At 36.6% G+C, this 23,260-nt stretch overlaps 1 protein-coding gene across 6 annotated transcripts in view; it reads right to left on the minus strand.

Annotated features, from left to right (window-relative positions):
- The window catches only part of LOC145674406 (putative Na(+)/H(+) antiporter nhx-9), a 310,549-nt gene that overhangs the window by 63,823 nt on the left and 223,466 nt on the right, over nt 1-23,260 (minus strand). For 5 of the 6 annotated variants that reach the window (XM_081744424.1, XM_081744426.1, XM_081744427.1 and 2 more), the window contains exons 8-11: nt 15,608-15,829; nt 11,355-11,537; nt 5,415-5,496; nt 1,354-1,449 (exon numbers count right to left, since the gene is read on the minus strand). In XM_081744424.1, the coding sequence (XP_081600550.1) occupies nt 1,354-1,449; nt 5,415-5,496; nt 11,355-11,537; nt 15,608-15,829 (583 nt within the window). The remainder of the gene's footprint in view (nt 1-1,353; nt 1,450-5,414; nt 5,497-11,354; nt 11,538-15,607; nt 15,830-23,260) is intronic. The other variant, XM_081744429.1, reaches the window with a different exon arrangement.

The raw sequence follows: 23,260 nt of genomic DNA on the forward strand, positions 1-23,260 counted from the left end.
ACAAACGTTTACTCTCCTGCTGTCGAATGATTTTAAATCCAAGTAGTGGAGATGATTGAGAAGTCTTAAAAAAATCATATTGCATCAAAACATTGTTTCACTAGTTACCACGGAACACACATTTTTAAATGAGAGGGATAATCAACCTACATAAGGGGGGTAAATTCACCGCTCACTTAGTTTTTAATCCCAAGCACTGAGAAAACAGGAAAGTGTTCACATATTTCAACAAAATTGAATAATTTTTACCAGTTATCTTGAAACTTATATAAGAAGAACGCACTCTTTAATCTTCCGTAATCTTAGGTTCATCCAGAGGAGATGATCCGGAAGCCTTGAAAATATTCGGCACATTGAATCAGTAACAAAAATCTTTGAACGTATTTGTTGAACTCGGGGAAGGGGAGAAGGTTGTTTTACTCTTTCATTATTAGCAAATAAACTCCAAGGTGTAGAGATCATCTGAATTAAACTGTACGAGTTTTGTCAATCTAATAAGTGGTTAAATGCAGCACTTCCGGTTTCAACAGCAATTAGGACAGATGAATTCTGAATTTATATCAATGAAACATTTCTTGCTGTTAATTGTTTCTGTTGGTACCTGTCGACAGATGGACAAAGTTCTACAAAACTTGCTATGCTTAAGGATAGTAGTAATTTGCAAGTTCAATAAGGAATTATTACGGAATTACCAGTACATCCTTATTTCGGAGAAACTAGTTTTTGTTGGTAAAAGATTTAATACTTACAGAACAGATTAAATCAAGGCGCAATACACTTTCGTCAGTCACGCACGTAATACTTTATTAAGTACCAGAAACACTTCCAATTAAAATTCACACGAATTCCTTATGTCCTATTCTTCACTTAAAATTAGAATGTGTTACCCGCGCCATATACAGCTCAGCTATTAATGGCATATTTTGTCTCCGATCTTATCGAATCTCGCAGTCTGTTCAGATTTGCAATTATTTTGGAGGTGGACCTAAAGGAAGCTCCTGGGCAGTTCTTGCCTGTGTTTGAATCTGCTGGAAATCGTAATATCAACTACACCATATACCATTTTCAACTCCAACGTTTTAGTATCAATTTTACAGATTTGATAATTTCATGTTAAGAGACTACCTTAAATAATGATCACTCAGCTAAGGCAAAGTTCACATGCGTATGTTTCTCAATAGAGCTGTTCTAAACATAGCTCTATATGAATTTGTTTACGTATTAGAACATGTACTATTGTTATTTCAAACAAATTGCAAAATTTATTGCAAGGACGAAAGCTTTAGAAAACCATTATGTTTAACTGTTAATTTTGGAAAATAATATTAGTTGCAATAAATATCTTATACTCACCTCAACATTTTTGTAAAATATTTTACAGTAGTGTATGATTTTTGTGATATGTTGTTCAGGGCATAATGAGCCTGCACTAGCCCGCAACCAATAATACTGAAAGAGGAGAAAAAAATCATTAAATCAATTTGCTTAGTTTAACTAAATTATTATATATGTAGATAAATTGTAACATTTAAATACCTAAATTATTTCAAATAAACACAGTAAGCACAGAACAGCACAGTAATAAAAATTTTAACCGTTAGAGATTCAAATCCTGATCTTCCCTAATTGAGCTACCCGAATACCTCGTCAGTCGGAAGTCTGAATTAGAGTTCTCGCTAGTTCAGTAGGGAAGTTTTTGTGTTATCCCATTATTATTGAAATTACTATTTTACAAGATTACTGACTATGGCAAACGAATCTTTTGGCGATCCACTCCTCTGAGGATTTTTGAGCAATCTTGAAATTTTGAGAAACTGTTAGAAGTTGCAGAGAAACGATCACGTTTTTCAGGAATGGTGCTCCTGTCCTATATAGTGTTACGTGTCCATCTATGGGACCCTAAGAAGAGGAGCCTTGGCTCACAGGTTGAAAAACATTGAGTTTCTCACTTTCAGCCTTCGACCACCCAGATATTTGCCATCCACCATTCCAGGACATTCACTTTATTTATGCCACGAGGTTTAAGCCTTGAAACGAAATTGTAATTCATTTTGATCAACGGAAGCAATTCCTTCTTTGTACATTATTGGTAATAAACTTTAGGCTAGCAGCTATCATCCTGTCCCTCAAATACCTTTACTTTAAATGCAACTTTACACTTTTTTCATACAGCGTTACTGCGTTTGTCATGGTTAATTGTGCTTTACTTTTATTTACACCGTAATTGCTCCTTGGGTATTGAATTGTTTTCTACTCGAGTCGTGACAATTCTTCTTTTGTTAAGTGTATTCACCATAGTGACTTGGCTGAGTTTCTCTAAGAAGCCGACACGTCAATATTGGGATGGTGTCTCCTCTGTACAGGTAATTTGTGTTGACTCCCAAATTCCATCTTTAAGGATGGTATGTGGCCTAATTCTGCCACATGCCAAGAATACTACGTCATCTCGTTGGGTTTGACAAAGTCACCTAAGGCAACTTTGGTAAAGCTGACGCAGAATTTTGGAATATTCCGTGGTGTGCCAACATGGACTCGACGTCACCCTTTGCTGTTTCATGTGGATATGTCACAACTGAAATCGAACAAAAACTGGTTACTGAAAATTTTCAAACATGTTGGATCACGTTTAGATTCACGTGCATGTGTGGATCCATATCAGGGTACGAAAAAAAATTACAAAACCTCAGTTTGAACCACACTTTTGGATGAAATGCTCTATTGGGGTTCTGGGTACTCGATGCTTTGGACGATTAAAATAGACAAACTAAACTGGTCAGATTACGGAAGTTTCCCAATCGCTACAGTCTAATGTGTGTCCTTACCAACGAAAACTCAGCTTTATATGTCGTAGTGGCCTCCGTAGTACTCGGGCCGAGACGTCCATTGCATGAAGTTCCCTCTGCAGTGTACTTTTTCGGAAATTGTTTGGGATAGACCTACACTGTTGCAATTCTTGCGGATTCTAAAACTATTTTCCTTAAATGGCACCCTTGTGGCTACATGGTAAGCGTAATGCGTCTTCGGCGTGAGAGATTATGCGGTTCGGATCTCACGTTAAGCTGTAAGTCCACGACTCGTATATAGCCTCGGTACTAAAACGGGATGAAACTCAAATCCAAATAACCAACACAATCCTAATTAGTACTTTTAGGGCTAGGATCATTTAAGCATTCTTGTATTGAATTTGTGCACAAGTTGACGATGAGCAGACAATTGTCAACAGAAGAGCCAACTTTCATCCAGAAACTGAAGACATGATTACAGTGAGATTTAGGATTTGATTCGAAACATTGAACACTATGTCAACAAAATATTTATGATCTGATTAAACTATTTTTTAATGAATTATATGCATCAGTGGCAAATCATCTTGGATCACATAGGCCGAAATTGTTTTGACAAAAGCAAATTTGAACATTTTATATCAAAATTTATACAATAAACTGTGCATTGAAAAACCAAGATGAGCAACTGGAGCAGGAAAATCATTTGATAAGAAAAAAAAAAAAAAAAATACGTGTAAACGCGTTGATGAAAAATACGAACAAACAGCTTATTTATCTTGTATTGTTTATTTCTTTAGCTTTACTTTGTTTATTCATTGTAACATTTAAAACTAATTTGTATTCTAATTTGGGAAGAGAGAAAATTAAGAACGCTACTACACATTTATTTTCCAGCTTTTAGGAATTTTCTTTTCGTATTTAAAAAACCAAATTCTAAAAGTACTTGAGAGACACATTCTGAAGTGTATTATCTTAAACTTTATACGAAAGGGTTACGATAAGCTTTATACAGGATGGCGAAAGAAAAACAGAAAATTTCAACTGACTCAAAATGCATTAACCAACACACGGAAGATTACTTAATGATTCAGATGCATGTAGAGTATGCCGTTAACAATGGCATTAGCTATAGCACTTGCATGTTGCTTCCTCTTGAAGACATGGGAAGATATGCCCCTTTCTCGGCATTCACATTACGGTACAAGTATATTTTGGTAATTCACTGCAATGCTCATCGTATTACGTACTAAAAAACTCTAAAGAATCTATCTTTAACCATCAATTTAAGTTAAATGGTGTTTGGAGAAAGTATGCTTCTCTTTGCTTTTGAGATGTCCCCATAGATTAGCCACAGAGAAATCGCATACACAGTTCTGGGGATCTCGGAGGCCATAGAAGGTCACCGTTCTTATGAAACGCTTGCACAGCGAACACACGTTCCCCACAACTTCAATGCTTCACTATTACTAAATGGCAAAATCTTCTCAATGTCGTCTTATCGGTTCCAAACAAATGCCAGTCATGCAATGCTACTAATTCTAGATTCAAAATTTCCCGTTTTCCTGCTTCATCCATTATATACACGCAGTTTATGATCACAAGAATCTCAAAAATTAAAATTTAAAAATGCAGAAGTGGGGGGCGGGGAGGATCAATATTTCAATGTAGGATGGAAGCACTTTTTTTTTTCTCTCTCTCTCTCTCTCTCTCTTTCTCGACAGGTACATTTTGTGGGGAAGTCTCCTGCAAAAACTGCTCTCAGTGCTGAACACGGTTCCCTACTCCCGAATGCTTAATAAACGATTCTAACTATCGCGTTCAATACACGCAGTTTTCAACTAGCAATCCCGAGACCTGCGAGCTATGTATTGTTTTGCACCATCCATTTCTTGTAGTCTCATCTAAACTGAAAGGAACAAGTTCGACGTAAAGCTCACCAATAATCAAATATTCATGCAAAATAAACATGCCTATTGTAACACCTCGCACATTGTTCTATTGTAAACATTAACATGTGCTCTTATTCACAAACAATGCCATATGCATTTACTACAAGGAACTATGAGAAGCAAACGAGAGAACATCAGCGTCACCACTCATCACATGATGGGGAAGGAACACCAGCTCCACTGCCCCACACGAGCAGATAAATTCAGGATCAACACAACGGACAGTCAGTTTTTGGCTGGTCAAACCTCCCCCGCCCCGCCCCTCTACCGTAGCTTGCAGTGGAGCTGAGAGGTTCCTTACCACAAAATCATCTAGCCTGCAGCTGAGCTCCATAGTTCGTTTCCCGCCTAGCTTGCCGTGGAGTTTTGCCGGACTAACCTCTCTGTTTGGAGTGGTGCATTGAGAATTGTACCCCACCTCACTCAGCTTGCAGCAGAGCTTTGCGAGGAATCCTTCCCTCTGCCATCCGGTCTTGGGACACCTACTTATCCTAATCACATAACTTTTATAGTTATTAGCGTGAAATTTTATCATACTGTTTATACCTAAGTTTGGTAATAAAACTGGTAGTGAGAAAAATATTCTTGTATATGATTGTTCTACCTTTCACCTGCTTCAAGATAATTTTACACTAAGAAACTTTAGTAGTCAAATATAGGCATTCATTTATTATTTTACCTGATAATTCCTGAGAAGTGGAAGAGTTCTGCAGAAAGATAGGATAAATATGCAATTCCAAGGACAGCCAGGGGTTCCACAACTGGAAAGAAAATCATGTCTTAGTACACAGGAAAGAGTAATTATATAGTGAACCTAGTAAAATCTAAATGTATAATGAAAAATTTCCTTCTCGTTACAGTATAACAGAAAATGAAAAATGTAAGCGCATTAATTTAAAACAATATCTATTATATGTCGAATTCGAGAGACTGTGGATGGTGGTCCTTCTCAGCGTAGTCATGCATACGCAATCCAAAATGTAGATGTCATTAATGTTCAATGGGTGAACAGATTATTCTCTGCAGAGTGAAATTCCCAGACATGCCATCAACCGAATTTTGAGACATGCTGGGACTTTATGACTGGTCCAAAGCAGGCAAACGATAAGTTTGATAGCAGTGAACACGGAATCCTTTCGCGCGATGTCGTAAGTGTTAAGGATCGTCAGAAGCACGGTCTCTTGTACTCGGGAAAACGCATGGTGCGATGTTTTCTTTCACGCTTGTAAGTGAAAAAAAAAAAAAACGTGAAATATACCGTGACGAAATACATATCACACGTTATTCCGAACACAAAGAAACATGGCGCTGCCTATTCCTAACACTTCCGCCTTCCCTCCGAAGCATTGGATGTCCATTGTTGTCAAGTTTTACCTCCTGCCTACTTCGGATCCTTCTTGAAATCAGGGTATATCTGAAAACTACTGAAAACATCAGATTTACACCCTGTAGGGAATACCCTCTACACGTATTGACAATTGATGAAATATGCACTTTTGGATTGTGTATGCGTGCTTCCTTTAACACTGATAAGAACCACCATCCACAGTTTCTGGAATTCGAAATAGGGCCTATTGAAATTTAACTTTTTCGCAATTTCGGACAGCCCTAGCTCTAAAACTATCCACTTTTTGCCATAGGTCCATATGAACTTTCTTATTTTGATGTGAGGAATCACCCCTTACAGTTTGTCGGTATAGTTCATTAACACCCTGTACATATAGGGTGCATCATTTATAATGACCTACAGAGATAACGGAAAAATCAAAAGAGGGAGAAAAGCGAAACTTTGCACGAAGCAACTATAAGGAGAGGGACACCTATTCACGGATATGCCAACATCACACGAACAGTGTTGCCAACTCAATATAAAGTTTTTTTTTTAATTGGCACTACGCCAGATTATTACATATTTCAAATCAACATATCAGAAACTTATGATACCACATTTATTATCCAGTGTTGCTAACTAAGGATGTTGCAGTATCAAAAAATCCAGAGTTTCAAAGTCTCTATCTCACACACAGCACAATGGAGATTGACAGGATAATGCACATCGTAAGTACCTTAGTGTTTGATACCACGGTCATGGTATGGCTTGTTTCGAATGAATAGGAACGAAGTTACCAGGCTTGAAATTTTTTTTGAAAGGCTTTATTTTTTAAAGAAAGAAAAAAAAGAAAAATGCTTAGATAAGTATCGTATCTAGTTACTTGTATGGTTTGCAATCGTCAAATCATTTTGCAGTTCACAGCATTTCGATATCTCAAACCGTTCCGGAGATATGAACATTGATAAATTTCGTAACACTGCTGAAAATGGCGTATTTGTGGAAAATATTTAGAATGATTGTCTTCTTTCTCTTTCATAGCATTACAGCAATAGCTTTTAGTAGCTGTAATTACTACAAGTTCTCGCAATTATGATTTAAGCAATGGTGCCGGGTGTATAAAAAATTCGGAGACATATGCCAATTCCATTATGAGCGAGAATAAGAAAAGACTGCAAATTGTTAAGAATATGTATGTTTTCAAAGTAACAAGTGGAAATTTTCCCATCGCACCACCAGTTTGGGCTGAGAATTGGTAAGATGCCTTATGTCAAATGAAAAAGCAATATTGCTATTTCGTCAGGCTGTTCCCTTGGGCCCTTAACATACTAACAATACTACATACTTGAGGAAACATTCTAAGCGTTTAAAATTTCCTCAATATCCACGTTCCCGGTATCATTTTTACATTTTTTTTTTTTTTGGTAAAATTTGAAATTTTATTTTCAGACATCTTCCTATTATCTACTTATTTATGTATAATTATATGATTTTTAAATGTAACAAGCATGTGAAGGTGGAACACGGGGTGGACCAATCAGAGGACTTGTGTCGAGAGCCGTAAGAGACAATGTGGCTCATCTTTCTGATTAACGAAAAAGTAATCGTGAATCTTTTATATATAAATATAAAAGAAGAGAGCAAATCTTCGATGTCTTTTTTTTTCTTCTTTTTCCTCTTGTAAATGTAACGATAACATTATTAACGAGGATTTAATAAGGTAAAACCACATCTACACGATGCCATACAAGAAAGTATGGAGTAGCAGTAAGCAGACAGGTTTACACTCACGAGAAAAAAAAAAAAAAAATAATCGAAAAATCTTCTTGACCTCCAGGCTGAGCGCGAGAGCTTTATTACAACGAGGTTTAAGCATAAAGCCGAGTGTCATTTTCAATAATGGGTGAGAAGAAATGGTTCAGTGGGCCGGAGTTGGTTGTTCAACATTGCTGGTGTGACACATATACCGGTATTTGGCTTCGAAAGCATGCATTCACAGTAATACGAGGTATGGCTGAAGAAACTGGACTGATTTAGCTACTGCCAAAAACGTGTACATGAAGGTAAAGCAATGCATGATTCTATAGCACGATACCCTGTCTACTGAATGACAGACTGCCCTGGATGCAGGTCAGTTAGTTTTGCTCTGGTCTTTGTACAAAGCGGAACGTACATCTGTGCTCCGCCGGAAAAATGCTGAGTGTTAAATGGAACAGGGTACTAATGTGAAGTTTCTGTGCAAGCTGGGAAAATCCGCAACAAACGTACGATATGTTAAAATCAGTGTACGGAGGTTATTGCTTATCACGCACACAAGTGTGAGTGGCTTAAACGTTTTAAAGGGGGACAGGAAATGATCACAGCCGACCCGCATCCAGGACGACCTTGCACGTCCACAACAGAAACTAACATTCAAAAAGTGAGTGATTTGATTCGGAAAGATCGTCGATTGAGCATTAGAGCTGTTGTTGACATCACAGAAATAGACGAAAAAAGTGTTCGTCAAATTTTAGATGAGAATTTGAACATGAGTAAAGTGTGTTCAAAATTGGTGCCAAGAAACTTGACACTGGAACAGAAGGAAGCTCGAGTGAACATTTGTACTGACATTTTGACAAACATTGAAAAGGATCCTACATTATTAGACAAAGTGACTACGTGTGATGAATCGTGGTTTTTCACGTACAATCCTGAAACAAAGAGCCAATCAATGCATTGGAAGAGCCCGAGTTCTCCACGCCAGAAGAAAGCTCGAATGAGCAAGTCGAAATTCAAAGCCATGATTTTTTTTTCGACATCCGTAGGAACGTGTACGTTCATTGGGTACCGGAGGGTCAAACTGTAAACCAACATTATCTTGATCTAACAACCCTTCGTGAGCGAAGACTACGACGACGACCTGATTTGTGGCAAACGAAGTAGTAGATTCAGCACCAAGACAATTCTTCTGTCCATACGGCCCTATCAGACATTTTTGGCTAAACATGGCATTCCTGTGTTAGATCACCCGCCATATTCGCCGGATCTTGCTCCATGTGACTTTTATTCCCCACTGTGAAGTCAACCCTGAAGGGAGCCAGATTTGAGACAGTAGAAGCTGTGAAAAGAATAGCGACGGATGTCATGAACATGAATTCAAAAAAATGACTGGCAACACTGCTTCCAACAATGGAAGAATCTTATGGAACTATGTAACGATCGTGAAGGAGTTCCCATTGTGCAAAATCTCCAATAAAAGATTTTGTAGCATCAGTGTTTTTTCTAGCCACACCTCGTATTTTCGAGGTAAATACATTTTGGGTTAGGAATTACATTTCTGGGTTTTCGGCATCTATGGTCATGTCAGCCCGTCACACACACAATTTTATATATATATATATATATATATATATATATATATATATATATATATATATATATATATATATATATATATATATATATATATATATATATATATATAGTCGGCGGCAATTCAAAACCTGCTATGTGCATTTTGCAGGAGAAGCGAAAAACAGTATCCTGGTTAGCTTTTTGGCTTTATAAAAGTGATGTTATAAGTAATATTTGATGCTGCACGTAACTGGTACCTTCTCAAGTTACTTGAGAAGGTACCAGTTACGTGCAGCATCAAATATTACTTATAACATCACTTTTATAAAGCCAAAAAGCTAACCAGGATACTGTTTTTCGCTTCTCCTGCAAAATGCACATAGCAGGTTTTGAATTGCCGCCGACGATATTATATATATATATATATATATATATATATATATATATATATATATATATATATATATATATATATATATATATATATATATATATATATATATATATATATATATATATATATATATATATATATATACGAGAGATTACGTCCCTCGGCGATCATACTGCCCGGGGAAACGAGTGAAAGAAACTAATGGAAAAGAAAGGAAGCGGCTTGGGACCTGTATATTAGGTACCATTCCACCATTTGCCTGGTGTGAATAAGGAAACGGCAGAAGAAACCTTGCTCAGGATGGCTGGCCTGGAAAAGCTGTTACCTTTTCGACTGACTGGTAAATAAATTTGAAATTTAGTTCAACAATATTCATTCGCTCCCCAAATGGTTAAATAAATAAATAAATAGTTTAACACTCCATTGTTTTGCCCTTTCAGCTAAAGACAGATGATTAATGAAAGTGAACGATTGAGAAATTAAATTATTGTGCTCTTCCAACGAGAATCGAACGCGAGACTACGTGTACCAAAGGGGCACATGCTAGCCGCTACACCAGCAAAGACTGCAATGGCAATAATAATTATTAGGCAGCAAACAGGATACAGCCACAGGTGCGCTCGGGCAGTAGGTACGAGACTCATGCAACATAAGCTGCATATGCAGTAGAAATTATAAAAATTCAGAAATAGTGAATATGTATTCCATTATTTCTTTCAGAACGGAACGAAAAAAAAAAAAAAAAAAACTACTGAAGCGTCTGGGCTGGCGCCATATTGGAATATATACTGTATAAATAGTAATATTTATTAGGATGGTCTATTTTTCGACTTGAGAATTGAGTCGCCACCTAAAATTGTTCCATATGAAACAAAAGTAATACATGGGAAAATATGCATAGCTGAATAATATTAGTTGAATAATGATGCCCCCAAGCGACCTCAAGTTCTTAATGCATTTGCAGTACACAATATGAGGCAAAGTTATCTTGTAAGTTTAGAACGGCTAGAGCGAGTGATACCGTATCTTGGATACGGGTAATGCAGGTAAAACCTCATCTATTACTGTATAGTACAATCACGGCGGCCATCTTTAAGTTTATCATCTTAGAATCAAGTTCAAGATTTTCAATAGGAAGGGGTCAGAGGACAAATTTTGGGGTTCTTCTCATCACAAAATTAAGTCTAACATTACTTCCAACTTACATCTAATCATTTGATAGTTATTACATTCACAAAATCTAACTTACAACTGCCTTTCCAAACTTACAATGTACCTTTGGCTTATACGTAAATCCATTCAAAAACTTGGTCGCTTGTGACACCATTTATTATTATTATTATTATTATTATTATTATTATTATTATTATTCAACTGAGAATTTTTCTCGCGTGTTACTTTGACCTTATATAGAACCATTTTAGGGGGAGGGAGCGTGAGAAACCTTGAAGTCGGAAAGGAAGGGCAGTAATTTATTTATATTATATTCCAAGATTTCATTGGGATTTTCTTCATAACAGTCACTTAAATACTATTTTATTTACATCCACTATTGCTGTTACCTCTAACTTCCGAAGTAGTTTTGGTGATAAGTGCTGTTAGTAGGCCAAATATAACACCGACGGAGAAGCCTCCTAGGCTGACAGTGAAAAACGCTAATACAGCAAGAGCGTATTGCTCCCCATGAATTATTGGCATCTCTGTAAATGTCACCATTGTTGTATACAATACTACCGTCACAGCATCTGAAAAACAAAATTTAATACAATTTTGATAAATATTTTACTTCATTTCCTAGTTTTGTTGGACTACACTAAACTCCTTCACCTAAACTAACACGTTGTAAACGAAATTCCCCAAGTTCTACATGCGAATAACAAAAGATCTCTAAAATTTAACATGCTTCAAGGATGATTCTCCTGAATACATTATTGCAAAAAACCCTTATAGTTTGATGTATCCTGATAAGACTTCACACCTCTTGCTTTAAAAAAGGACCCTAGTAATGACCAAGGATCTAGTTATTAGTCTATTACTATTACTTTTCCGAATCACATGAACAAAAATTGTTCATTACCAGATCACATACGTGTAAATGTGTGGCTATGTACAGGGTGACCCGCTGATCTTGACATGCACTTGTAATTATTAAACCAATAGACAAAACTGAAATTTCTAACCATCAGGGTTGGCAAAAACCATGGTTTTTATTTAAAAAACCAAATAAACCGGTTTTTTTGGTTTAAACCAGGTTTTTTTGGTTTAAACCAGGTTTTTATGGTTTAAATAATTTGCTCTATATATTCATATCATATATGGACAGAAATAAGTTTGTTTCGCTTTGATGTTATTATGCGACAACCGAGTTATGCTGGAAGGGGTCACAGAAGCTTAAAGCGGAATAAAAACCGCTTCTCAAGTTACATCCGAGAGAAATTGTCCTCCATTTGAACTCGGAACCAGGACTAATTGGCCACAAATGCGATACGTCTGCCGACTCACTCACGAAGGAATCCTGATAAAAAAAAAAAAACGTTGTACTGATCTTTACATGCTTCTTAATATAACTGTCAAGAGTCATTTCAGAAGGACAAAAAGATAAACAGTTGCACAAGTGAAACCATTACACAGAATTACATATGAACAATTTCAAAGTAGTACGGAGTACAGAAGAACTAATTTAGTTCAAGTTAGTTAATAACGACTTTTATTGGTCCAAATTAAAGAAATACACCGACTTAATCTGCATATCAATAAGAGAAGTGAATAAAGATACGAATTATTTGAGTCCACTTTGGCTCAGACTCATTTATACATAAATAGATACCAAAGATACTTATTTCACTAAAGGCCTGTCGTGAGGTCTGTATGATCCCCCCCCCCTCCACAACCACACAAAAAGTACGGCATTTTCGATGTATTTTATCAATAGTAAACATTGAAACGAAACAATATTTAGAATTTTTCTTCGATTGCAATTACATAACAATAATAACTACAAAAAATCACAAAATAAACATTTATAAACTTATAAAAAAAAAGTTGCTTTTGTAGTATAACCTTTTTGAGTAATGAATGGGGATTTTAGGTCTGGATATAATACGAATAATATACGGGAGTGAAACGTGATAACCCACAAATGTGTGTTCATCAAGATTTTACAAACACTTACACTTTTACGAACATTTTTTGTTTTTTGGTTTAAACCAGTTGGTTTTTTTGAAAAAACCAGCTGGTTTAAACCTTGGTTTAAACCATGGTTTAAACCACCTTGGTTTAAACCAGCCAACCCTGCTAACCATGCCAATATCTACAGGGGGGACACACTGCAATACAATTAACCGTGTTCCCAACCAATTTTTTTTTTCTTCAAGTAACACTACATCATGTTACTACATATTTCAAATCTACGTATATGCAAAAAGCAATCTTATAATAGTGCACATTATGCAGTACTGCAAAGTAAAGACGAAACTGTATCATAGACATCAAGAAACAAATTTTGGAGTTCTCTAGAACTGTGGTTCTCAATCGATGTGTCGCAACACGCTGATGTGTCACGCAGTCCCCTAAGGTATGGAGAAATTTTAGAATTTAAAAATCAAAGAAATTAATAATAGTTAAAATCGAGACAGACTGTACCAATCAGCACTTCCAGCAGTAGCAATAATTTTCAGTGGTATATCTAGTCATTATAAAAACTAATAGGTTCACTATTATAACAGATATCATTATAATAGAAATAAGTGTGTCGCGATATCCTGAACGTTGGTGCAGCGTCAGTCAAAAAAGGTTGAGAACCACTGCTCTAAAACAGTAATTATGCAAGTGGCGCGGACGGGGTAACGCAAATATAAAGTACCTTACCTTACTTGTCGAATATTACGATCGTCATTCAACTTATTTCGAACAAATAGGAAAACATAACGAATAAAAAATTGACTTTTTTCAAAGTAGTTTAGGTAAGTACTTAGATTTAGATGGTTCTCAATAGGCAAAATCATAATCCCGTTTATAGCAACTTGATATCTCGAACTATTTCGGAGATATGAAAAAATGGTTGAATTTGATATATTGCTTAAAATGGCGTACTTGTTCTAACTTTCAGAAACATTTTTTTGCTTTACTTTGCTTCTATGACATTAAAATACTTTTGGTAGGTATCATCATCGCATCATTTTGAGCTGTACTGCAAACTTTACCAGTATCTACCGTACCTCCAGACCAGTTTGTGATATCAAGTCACTATAAACGGCATTATGATCTTCACATGTATTAAAAGACATCTGTGTAATTGAATGAGGTACCAAGCAGCTTCTCGAAGTAAAAGGTTTTCAAAAAGTAATTTTTCAACCCTTTGCATCTTTGTTACTATTTATTCGAAATTCGTGATGTCATGACCATAATATTCAACAGTAAATACTTTGTATGTGCATTCACCCGTCCGTCTCATTTCCATTGTTGTGTGTACGAGTATTATGTAATCATTAACCACAATGTTTAAAGGATGTTTATACTACTAGTACTACTACTTTTAACATCCTAATGATTATCTACAGAAATTCAGAAATTAAATTTAAACTGCCTACTTGTACATACATATGCATTATAATCTGAGCTTGTAATTTTTATTATTATTATTATTATTATTATTATTCCTGTACGTGAGCTTCTATATAACATTCAACGTAGTCCTGTTCAGGAAAGTCCCCCCCCCCCCTCTTCAAAACAATCTTTTACTTTTATTTATACGCTAAAGTACACTGAAGGAATGTGGATCTCAATTTGATAAAGGTACTTCAACACAAGGTATTAAATCAGCCATGTGCAATAGCCAAGTCCTCGGGCCCCCTCCCGCCCGCCCGACCAGTTATTGAATCTCTCTCAATCTCAAACTTGCGTGAAAATTTTTCTAACCCTCAATGGTACAGTCCGCAGCAAAAAACCTGCAACATAAGCATGTAAGTTTATTGTGAAACTACGAAGTCTTTTGCTCTAAAATAAGTGTACAGGGGAGGACACCAAAGTTTCTCCTGGCGTGATTCGTGCCACTTAGACGTTATGTTTATCTCCTGCGCTGTTAGGCGTAGTTTCACAATAAACTTATATGCTCATGTTGCAGGTTTCTTGCAGCGGACTGTACAGTGTGAAACTTATTCGTACTGGTTAAGAACATAAGTCAAGTTTCCCCACGCAAATGATAAGTAAACAGATTTTTTTTGATCAAAAGAGCCAATATATTTCAGGCAAAAATCATCTTTTAGGCCTTATATCTGCAGAACTATAGTGTAGTCAGACCCAAACTATCACATAACTCAGTGTGATGTGCTTATTCCGTAGAAAATACGGAAACTATTTCACGGGCATCCAAAATTTTCTGGCCTCTGACCCAAAAACTAATTATTGGCCAAGATCGCAATCTTTTGATCCATCTTTTTGGATCATTCCTAAAATTCTTTTTCTGCTTTTTCTTAGTAAAGGTTTTGGTTACCATTGTAACAGTTTTTTGTGTTCCTGTGATTATGATATACAATGAACAAGTTTCTTCATTGAGTATGGCTATTAAATTCTTGTGAAAATGTTGCACATTTTCTCATTCGAGACTCATTCGAGATAGTCTCTGATTAGCCCACCCCTTGTTGCAACTAGCACACGCCTGTGTTAAATCGTAATATGGACAGCTGTAGAAATACAAGTTTTGAAAAAGTAGTGGGTGGCTAGTTTTCATTACAACTGATTATTATTATTTCATTGTAATAACAGCTACAGAAGGTAACTAAAAATAGCATTTTGTATATCTGAAATAATATAGTACCGTTTAATAGTGATTCTCCAAAAACAAGGTAATAGAGATCCTTATTGACACCAATTTCCTGGAAGATAGCTAGAACAGCCACTGGATCCACTGCGGAGATGAGCGAAGAAAAGACGAGACAGTCTATCATGGATAACCTGTACGAACTGCTATCCTCCGCTTCTTCCTTCAGGTACATTGCACCCATCACACCAAGTTCTGACACACCGTGAAGCAATGGGCCTTAGATAGAACAAAAAATAAAAAAATAATCAACTAATGCAATCTATGCTGGAAATATATTAAATATATAAGGTACTGAGAGGAGTCACTTACTCCTGACTGACAACGAAATACTTATAAGGTTGTCTTCATTCGTTCAGGGTAGATAAATTTTGTATGCATAATTTAGGATTTATCATCAAAGAACACTTCGAAAGAGAACACTACAAATACAAAATTAGTACTACAATAGAACTGCTAATGATTTCTAAAGCTTTTTTTTTTTGGGGGGGGGGGGGGACTATTTTCAATACATTGGCGTTATCACGTATTCATTACAAATTGAGACAAACATAAGTTTTAAATTTGGACTGATTTATAATTCACTTGAATCTTCATAGACAGTTTTGAAGAGCTACTGTATACCTTCAGTTCAATATTCTTCCGTAGTTCATAATATACTGTAAAACACAGCTATTTGTAGTACAATATCTCAATATCCGTGTATTATGTATAAAACTTAGTAGTTTAGTAGATTAAGAATTGAAACTGGGATATGGCAATGAGGCTGAACTTTTGAAACATTATTTTGCATTTAATTCTAGTCGGAATAAACTCTCAAAACTTACTAAATTACTGAAAAAGAGAGTTTTAAGATTACCTCAATTTGGAGTGAATGCTTAAAGAAGGAAGTATTAATGGAAGTTGGAGATTTCGAGATTGGAGGGCAGATCTTTAACAAGGTGGGGATGACGCTATTATTGCTCGAGCTGAGGAAGGCCCACACGAGGTGATTAATAGAATACTTGATACTGGGAAACAATATGGAATAGAAATCAACATCGAAGAATCGAAAGTCATGAAGACGTCACGTGGAAGCACGCCTTTTGGATCAGCAGAACAAAGAACTTGGAAGAGGTTGATCACTTCAAATATCTGGGAAGTCGTTTGAGACACGGCACCAAAGAGATCGGGTGAAGAATTGCAGTAGCCAAAGAGGCTTTCAATAGGCAACGCTCACTCTGAACTACGTGGCTTAATACTGAATTACGGAAGAAGCTAGCCAAATTGTATGTAAGGGGTATTGGACTAACTTTCGAAATACCTATGTCTCCGAACCATAAACAAGTAATTAACGAGTTTCGAAATGTGGTGTTGGAGGAAGACTGAGAAAGTGGAAAGAAAAAGTAACAAACGAAGAGGTTTTAAAACTGCTAGGAGAGTAGCATCTTTCGTAGGAAGTCCAATTGCATTGGACATTTAGCGAAGAAGTTTTCTTAATATCACCACAGAGGAAAAGATGGAAAGAAAGGAAAGATCAGGAAGACCTATCAACAGGCAGAACAAATAAATAAAATCTGTCTCAAAACTCAATTCCGTAATTTACTAAACAGTGAAGTAGAAAAGTTCTCAGCGCTTCTGAATAACAAGGGCGGGGGAAAGATTAAGAAAAATATCCTGAGATATTACTTGATTTATTTGTGAGTATTTTATCAAGATTAATTCCCCAAAACTTTTATTGTTAATTATTACTAGTTCAAGTCATGGAAGCAAATTGAGAAGATCTAAACCACAAAACGTAAACTTTAAAGTTATAATACTTGTGAAAATGAGTAAGGAGTTAAGTGTTTACTAGGACCTTACACTAAAACATGCAAAAGAAAACAGCATAAAACACTACACTGTAAGGGGAGTTGCAACCTGAACTACAATAATACAGTAACTATATTATATATAAGCTTACCAAAAACTGTGATAATGATTGCAAATAGTACCCACTCCTGCCGGCGCTTTATTTTTGTGGTTTCCCCTTCCTCTGCTCAAACTCTGCCCGGTGGGTACGAAAGCGACTACATTACGCAAGCACACGTAATATTAGTAAGTAGACACCTCTAGAAGAGTTTAAGCAATTAAAAGACTATTTTCTCAAAGGAAGAAATAAGTCCGAATATGTATGCCAACTATTAATATATATAGTAACATTGCATAAAATATAAAAAGGTATTAGTAGATTACGAGCTTCTAAGAACTAGCTTTTTTTTTTTTTTTTTTTTTTTGAGAGAAAACTATATTTCTAGCCTGAATATTCTAAATCTGCACAGAAAATATGAAGGAGATAAAAAAAAAAAAAAAGTTTTTCATGTGCGAGAAATGGCCGGGAAGGGTGACGTCAGACCTGCGGCGCTGTGTGCAGTAGTTCAGTAGACAGTGAGCAGTGGAAGAAGGTTCTGTTGCACTCCCTAAGTCCGCTGTAACAATTCAAAATTAAGGTTTTAATAGAAAAACCAGCCAAATGTGAAGTGCGTGCGGTAATACGATATCTGAGTGTGAAAAAACTTTCAGCAGCTGTGATTCAGCGCAAATTGTGTGGTGTTTATAGACCAAATGTGATGAGTGAAGGTGTCGTACGTGAATGATACCCCATGTTTAAACATGGACGAACTGATGTGCACGATGCGGTAAGGTATGGACGCCCATCTGTAGTCAGCAGTGAACTTTGCTATCCCTCTTTAGGCACATGAAACAGTGGCTTGTATCGCAATGACAACGCGCTTCACAATGCTGTAAGCGGGTGGCTTTATTCCCAATCGAGAAATTTTCTTGCAGAAGGAATTTCAAACCTTTAAAACGTTATAAGTGCCTCAATTTGAATGGTGAACATGTTGAAACTAATATAATGCGTATAAAAGTTCTGTATCTGCGATTATTTCACTGATAATCAAACTTTTTTTTTTTTTAATTGCCCTCGTATATCCTACATGGTAATTCAAGTGTGTCTATACACCCATGTAAGTTGTAAATGACCGCAGATATTGGGAAGAAATCTACGCTATGGTTATTGATGGTAAACCTCTACCAAACAGGGACATGAGTCACCATGATAACGGCAATCTTGAACCAAACAATGTTTTTAAACAGAAAGGTCAAGTGTGTCATTTACAGCGTAAAAAAAAAAAAAAAAAAAAAACGCTCCAATATCAGTTCTCTAACTTTTATGCCTGTAACAGTGATTTGTATGTCAGTGTGGGAAGTCAGCATATTGATGTCTTAGTTGGTTTCTTCGTTGCAGAATGGCCCTAAATCTTAAGCATCGCATTAACATTCTGTTAATGTGTGGTGGTCGTAGTACAGAAAAAATTACGTACAAGTTCAATGCACTGCATGGAGAACCTCCGCTCACATCGAAAGGTACCGTAAATGAAGATTCTGTCCAAGTTGAGAGAAAGATTCTGTGCGGAAGCCACGCAATGAAAATCCAATAACAGCTACTAACGAGCAAACAAGCTATTGTATTGGCAGCAATTGTTATGAACCTGACCAGCAGTACACGTCATATAGGAGTGGGAGACCCGGGTTCGATTCCCGGCGGGAGCTCATGTGGTTCGGATTCCACGTTAATCAGTAGGTCCACGTCTCATATAGCCTCGCTGCTGAACGGGACGTTAAACTCAAAATCAACTCAACTCAACCGTCATATAGGACGTGTTAGCAGTGTCGAAGTGCAATCGTAGGGATCACAAAGCAGGACGTTTGGGCACAAAGCAGTCCACGATGAACAGCTTCGGTGTGGTTGTTCGTTCTTAACTATTCATTGAGAACTGTCATACAGATTCCATATCCTGATTGGAAATAATGCTGTTCTGCCGCCCAATCGTATCGTTTCTTTCCGTTAGATATATTATAAAGGACAAAAATTTGTTTTGAGGTGTCATACTGCCTACAGTAAATTTTATTTGGCCCATTCTTCCTATTTCAATGTATAGCTAGTGCCTATAAGTGCCTATTTTTATGAAATCTGAAAAAAACTTTTTATTAATACAATAGAGCATCAACTATCCGGACTAATGGGCAGATCAAATAAAAAAAAATTCAGTAAATACTTCCTGAATCAGCTATCATTAAAAATGCAATTTTATTCCAAAACCGGCTCGTATTCGTTTCTTCTGATCTCTTGGTACAGACCCGTACTTAATGAACATTTCTTATGTTTTGTACCACGGATTTTAACAATGTATTATAGAAAATGAAAACCTGTACAGTATTGTACAGATTAAGATAAATTTAAAAATGTGACTCACAAAATCAAGTACACAGTGCAGTATGAATGTATAGTCACATCTTTAAAATAACTAAACATTGACGAAAAACTTACGTCTTTTTTTCTTTACACAAATTAAATGTGTCTCATTTTATTAAAAGGAAATATTCTTTTAAAACTAGGCCGCATAGTACGGCGACCGGACAGTCTATAGTTTGCTACGGTTCCTTCCCATTTCTTTTCAGCTGGTAGCGACAAGTTGCATAAGATGCATCTTCTGCATAAGATGATATGCAGAAACTCCGCTGTATTCAGGATGTAACTTAGTTTTTGCAAAATTATTTGCGGAAGTTTTTCGAAATTTCCAGTTCTTAAACATCCAAGCTCTAGTTATGAAATACATAACATATATAGGTAGGTAAACCTATTTGGATTAAAGGTTTTGCGCCCAAATGTCATGTACCCTAGGGATCATGGAATACAAACCAGTGACAACACTACATTTTACAATGACAGCAAAACCAAATTAAGGCCGATCCCGACCAGTGATTATTTCCGTCAATGGGCCCTAAAACAAAGCCACATCAATTCACAATTTCCCCATGGCGTGTTCAACAAGGCAGTTTTCTTCCTGAATACAGAGAGAAACCTTACTATCGATATCAGTGAAGAACTCACACTGGACTGGTGTGTATAAATGTGTGGTTGGAGAAACTTATGGTGTGGTGTGATGTGATTTGTGGAATATGGGACTCATGTTTATGGGTCTCATGTTCATTGAAGGCACACTGAATGCTGATATGGAGAACTGTTACACGAGGTGTTTTAATCACTTCTGAATTCACAAGGTGAGATCCCAACGCACTTTCGGTATAACTGCACCTCAATTATGAAGAAAGTGGGAGGAAACGGGGGAACGCCGAGAAAACCCACGCACATAGTTTCTGTTCACCACAAAGCTCACTTGGAGCGAGCTGAGATCAGGGACTAGACAGCTACCGCGGCACCCTACACAGATTTGAAATAAATATGATCAATAGTTAAACAACGACAAGTATTTGAAGTTGTTTTTGAACAAATTCTACACATAGGTAGCTAGTTCACTTACCTAATAAAATATTTGTTGTTGTTGTTGTTTAACATTCCACTTATCCCCTTTAGGCTAAAAGAGACTGATGACTAATGAAATTGAATGACGATAGAATTAAATTTTGATCTCTCCCAATGGGAAACCCGAGACTACCTGTACAGGGGCACGTGCTGATCACTAGACCAGCGGGGAGGGCTTACCTCTGTCTTTCAGTTCAGTTTATACCCTCTCCTTAGAAGAGACTCTTGGTATGGGTAAGGAACTCCGCGGTAATTGGTACTGTGATGAATCAGTTTTCAGAAATTCTTTCCTAACTATATGGATATCCGCTGTCTGTAGTATCGTATAAAGATACAATCAGGAGTAAAAGTGCAGGGGAACGCAGTCCTCCCACTTCCAGAAAATATCTGTAGCGTCCTCCCACTTTTAAAAAATTACAATGAGCAAAGATAGGCGATAGGCAATGACGTCATACGTCCCCCTACCTTTCCAGATCCACTTTTACCCCTGGATACAATTATGCACTTTTGCACACTATGCTGAGCAAAAGCAGACGTATGTAAGGACACCTAAGACAGACCATTACAATTTAGTTTTTTCCGCCGAGAATTCCGACAGTATTGTTTCCCTTGATATCTCCAAATATTGGAAAGTGGTAAAGTGTCTCAAAATATTTCTTCAATGTTTTACATTTATTGCTCTATGTAAATATAAAATCTGTATTTAAGTGAAAATTAACCCATTGTATATCATCAGGTTTCCGGTTACGGACTATGGTTTTGTGAAGTAGCAAAACTGGCGGATACAAGAATCAGAAAATTCCCAAGTCGTCACTGATTCAAATCTTCACCCGAAACTTGTGACTGTTTTATGACCGGTTCACTGTTGGGATTAGGACAAGTAATTTATTTTGGAAGGATTGAACTTGTTCGCAATCGTGTATCTGGCTGTACTTCTGTCATCCCAGAGGTACACTATGTTTGAGAACGAGTTCGCACCTGTCAGTAAATGGTTATGCAATCCGGAGCTTACAGCTCAATGCACGATGTTGCACGTCCCCGTCGCACAACTGCAGTTTTTGAACTTTTAGATGAACACTTTGGAAAAAAATATTGTATTATCCATAATGTTACGACTGTAGCCTCAACTGTTATCAGTTTTTACCTGAATTTAACTTCTTTTTAAGCTGTCACGTGAAAGGCTACGCCTACCAAACACGGTAAGAACTTGGGCGAGCTGAAAACTTATCGAGTGTAGAATTTTGACAATTCCTCCGCACGTGGCGCTTCTACGAAGGTACTGTTCTATTTTGCAATCCGAATCTTTAAAGTACCGGTAGATGGCTAACACAAAGTGTGAAGCAGTACTGAAAGACTGCGTGGTGGGAAGTAACTCGAATATATTACACTAACGAAAGCTGACAATATACGCTTTACCGTGCTATTGTGGAAAACCACCTTTAAAGAGCATAAGAAGTATATGGACAAAATGTTAAAAGTACAGGGAATGGAACTATTGCATTATAAGGCCATGTTTGGTTAAGGGGGTCCATCTGTGTTCGAAAAACTTATCAAATTTCTCTTATTTCTTTCAATATTAGATTAGTTTGAATTACGTTATGTTAGGGCTAACTACTTACATATTTGTATTCATATCTTATGTCTATTTCCGGTAAGTACATAATAGTCTAGAGCAGGGATGCAAATTGCCACTTGCCCACTCGTCCGGGGCGAGTGATTCATCGTTGCGGGCGAGTATTTAATATCACACGGAAGGTATGTAAAAGATTTCTATTGTGGCATGTGGGCTAGTAGCTATTTTGTTGGGCCAGTAAAATTTTATTGCTTATTTGCACTTGTGGTATGGAGCAGTTTGCTTTTCTCATTTCTACAACATGTAGTAGGATTCCATTCTTAAATGACAAATCAATTACGATTCCGTTACTTCATTACTCAGGTAAATGTTCTACTTTTTACGTATCTCTGGACGCCTTCAACTAAACATAGCCCCATCTTAAGGTTAATTAGTACCAGCTTCTAGCAACTTGAGCGAATAGCACATCTTCGTACAGTGCTTTTTTTTTTTTTTTTTAGCTCTTGCACTCTAACAAAAAAAAAAATCTCCTCGTGCAAGCATCCTAGTAAAAATTAAAAAACAGTGTGTTTAGGCAGTTCCGATGGAATTTTGAGCAAGAAATTATTCTTTTAACTATAATTAGTATGTCCAAGAGTTTTGTACTTTTTTACAGACTAGGCCTATTCCAACCGAAAACCTCATTTTTAATTATTTAGCGGCACCAGGATTGTTAATCTATACAAATTTA

The sequence above is a fragment of the Thermobia domestica genome, chromosome 17 (assembly GCF_964235325.1).
Source record: "Thermobia domestica chromosome 17, izTheDome1.hap1.1, whole genome shotgun sequence".
NCBI lineage: Eukaryota > Metazoa > Arthropoda > Insecta > Zygentoma > Lepismatidae > Thermobia > Thermobia domestica.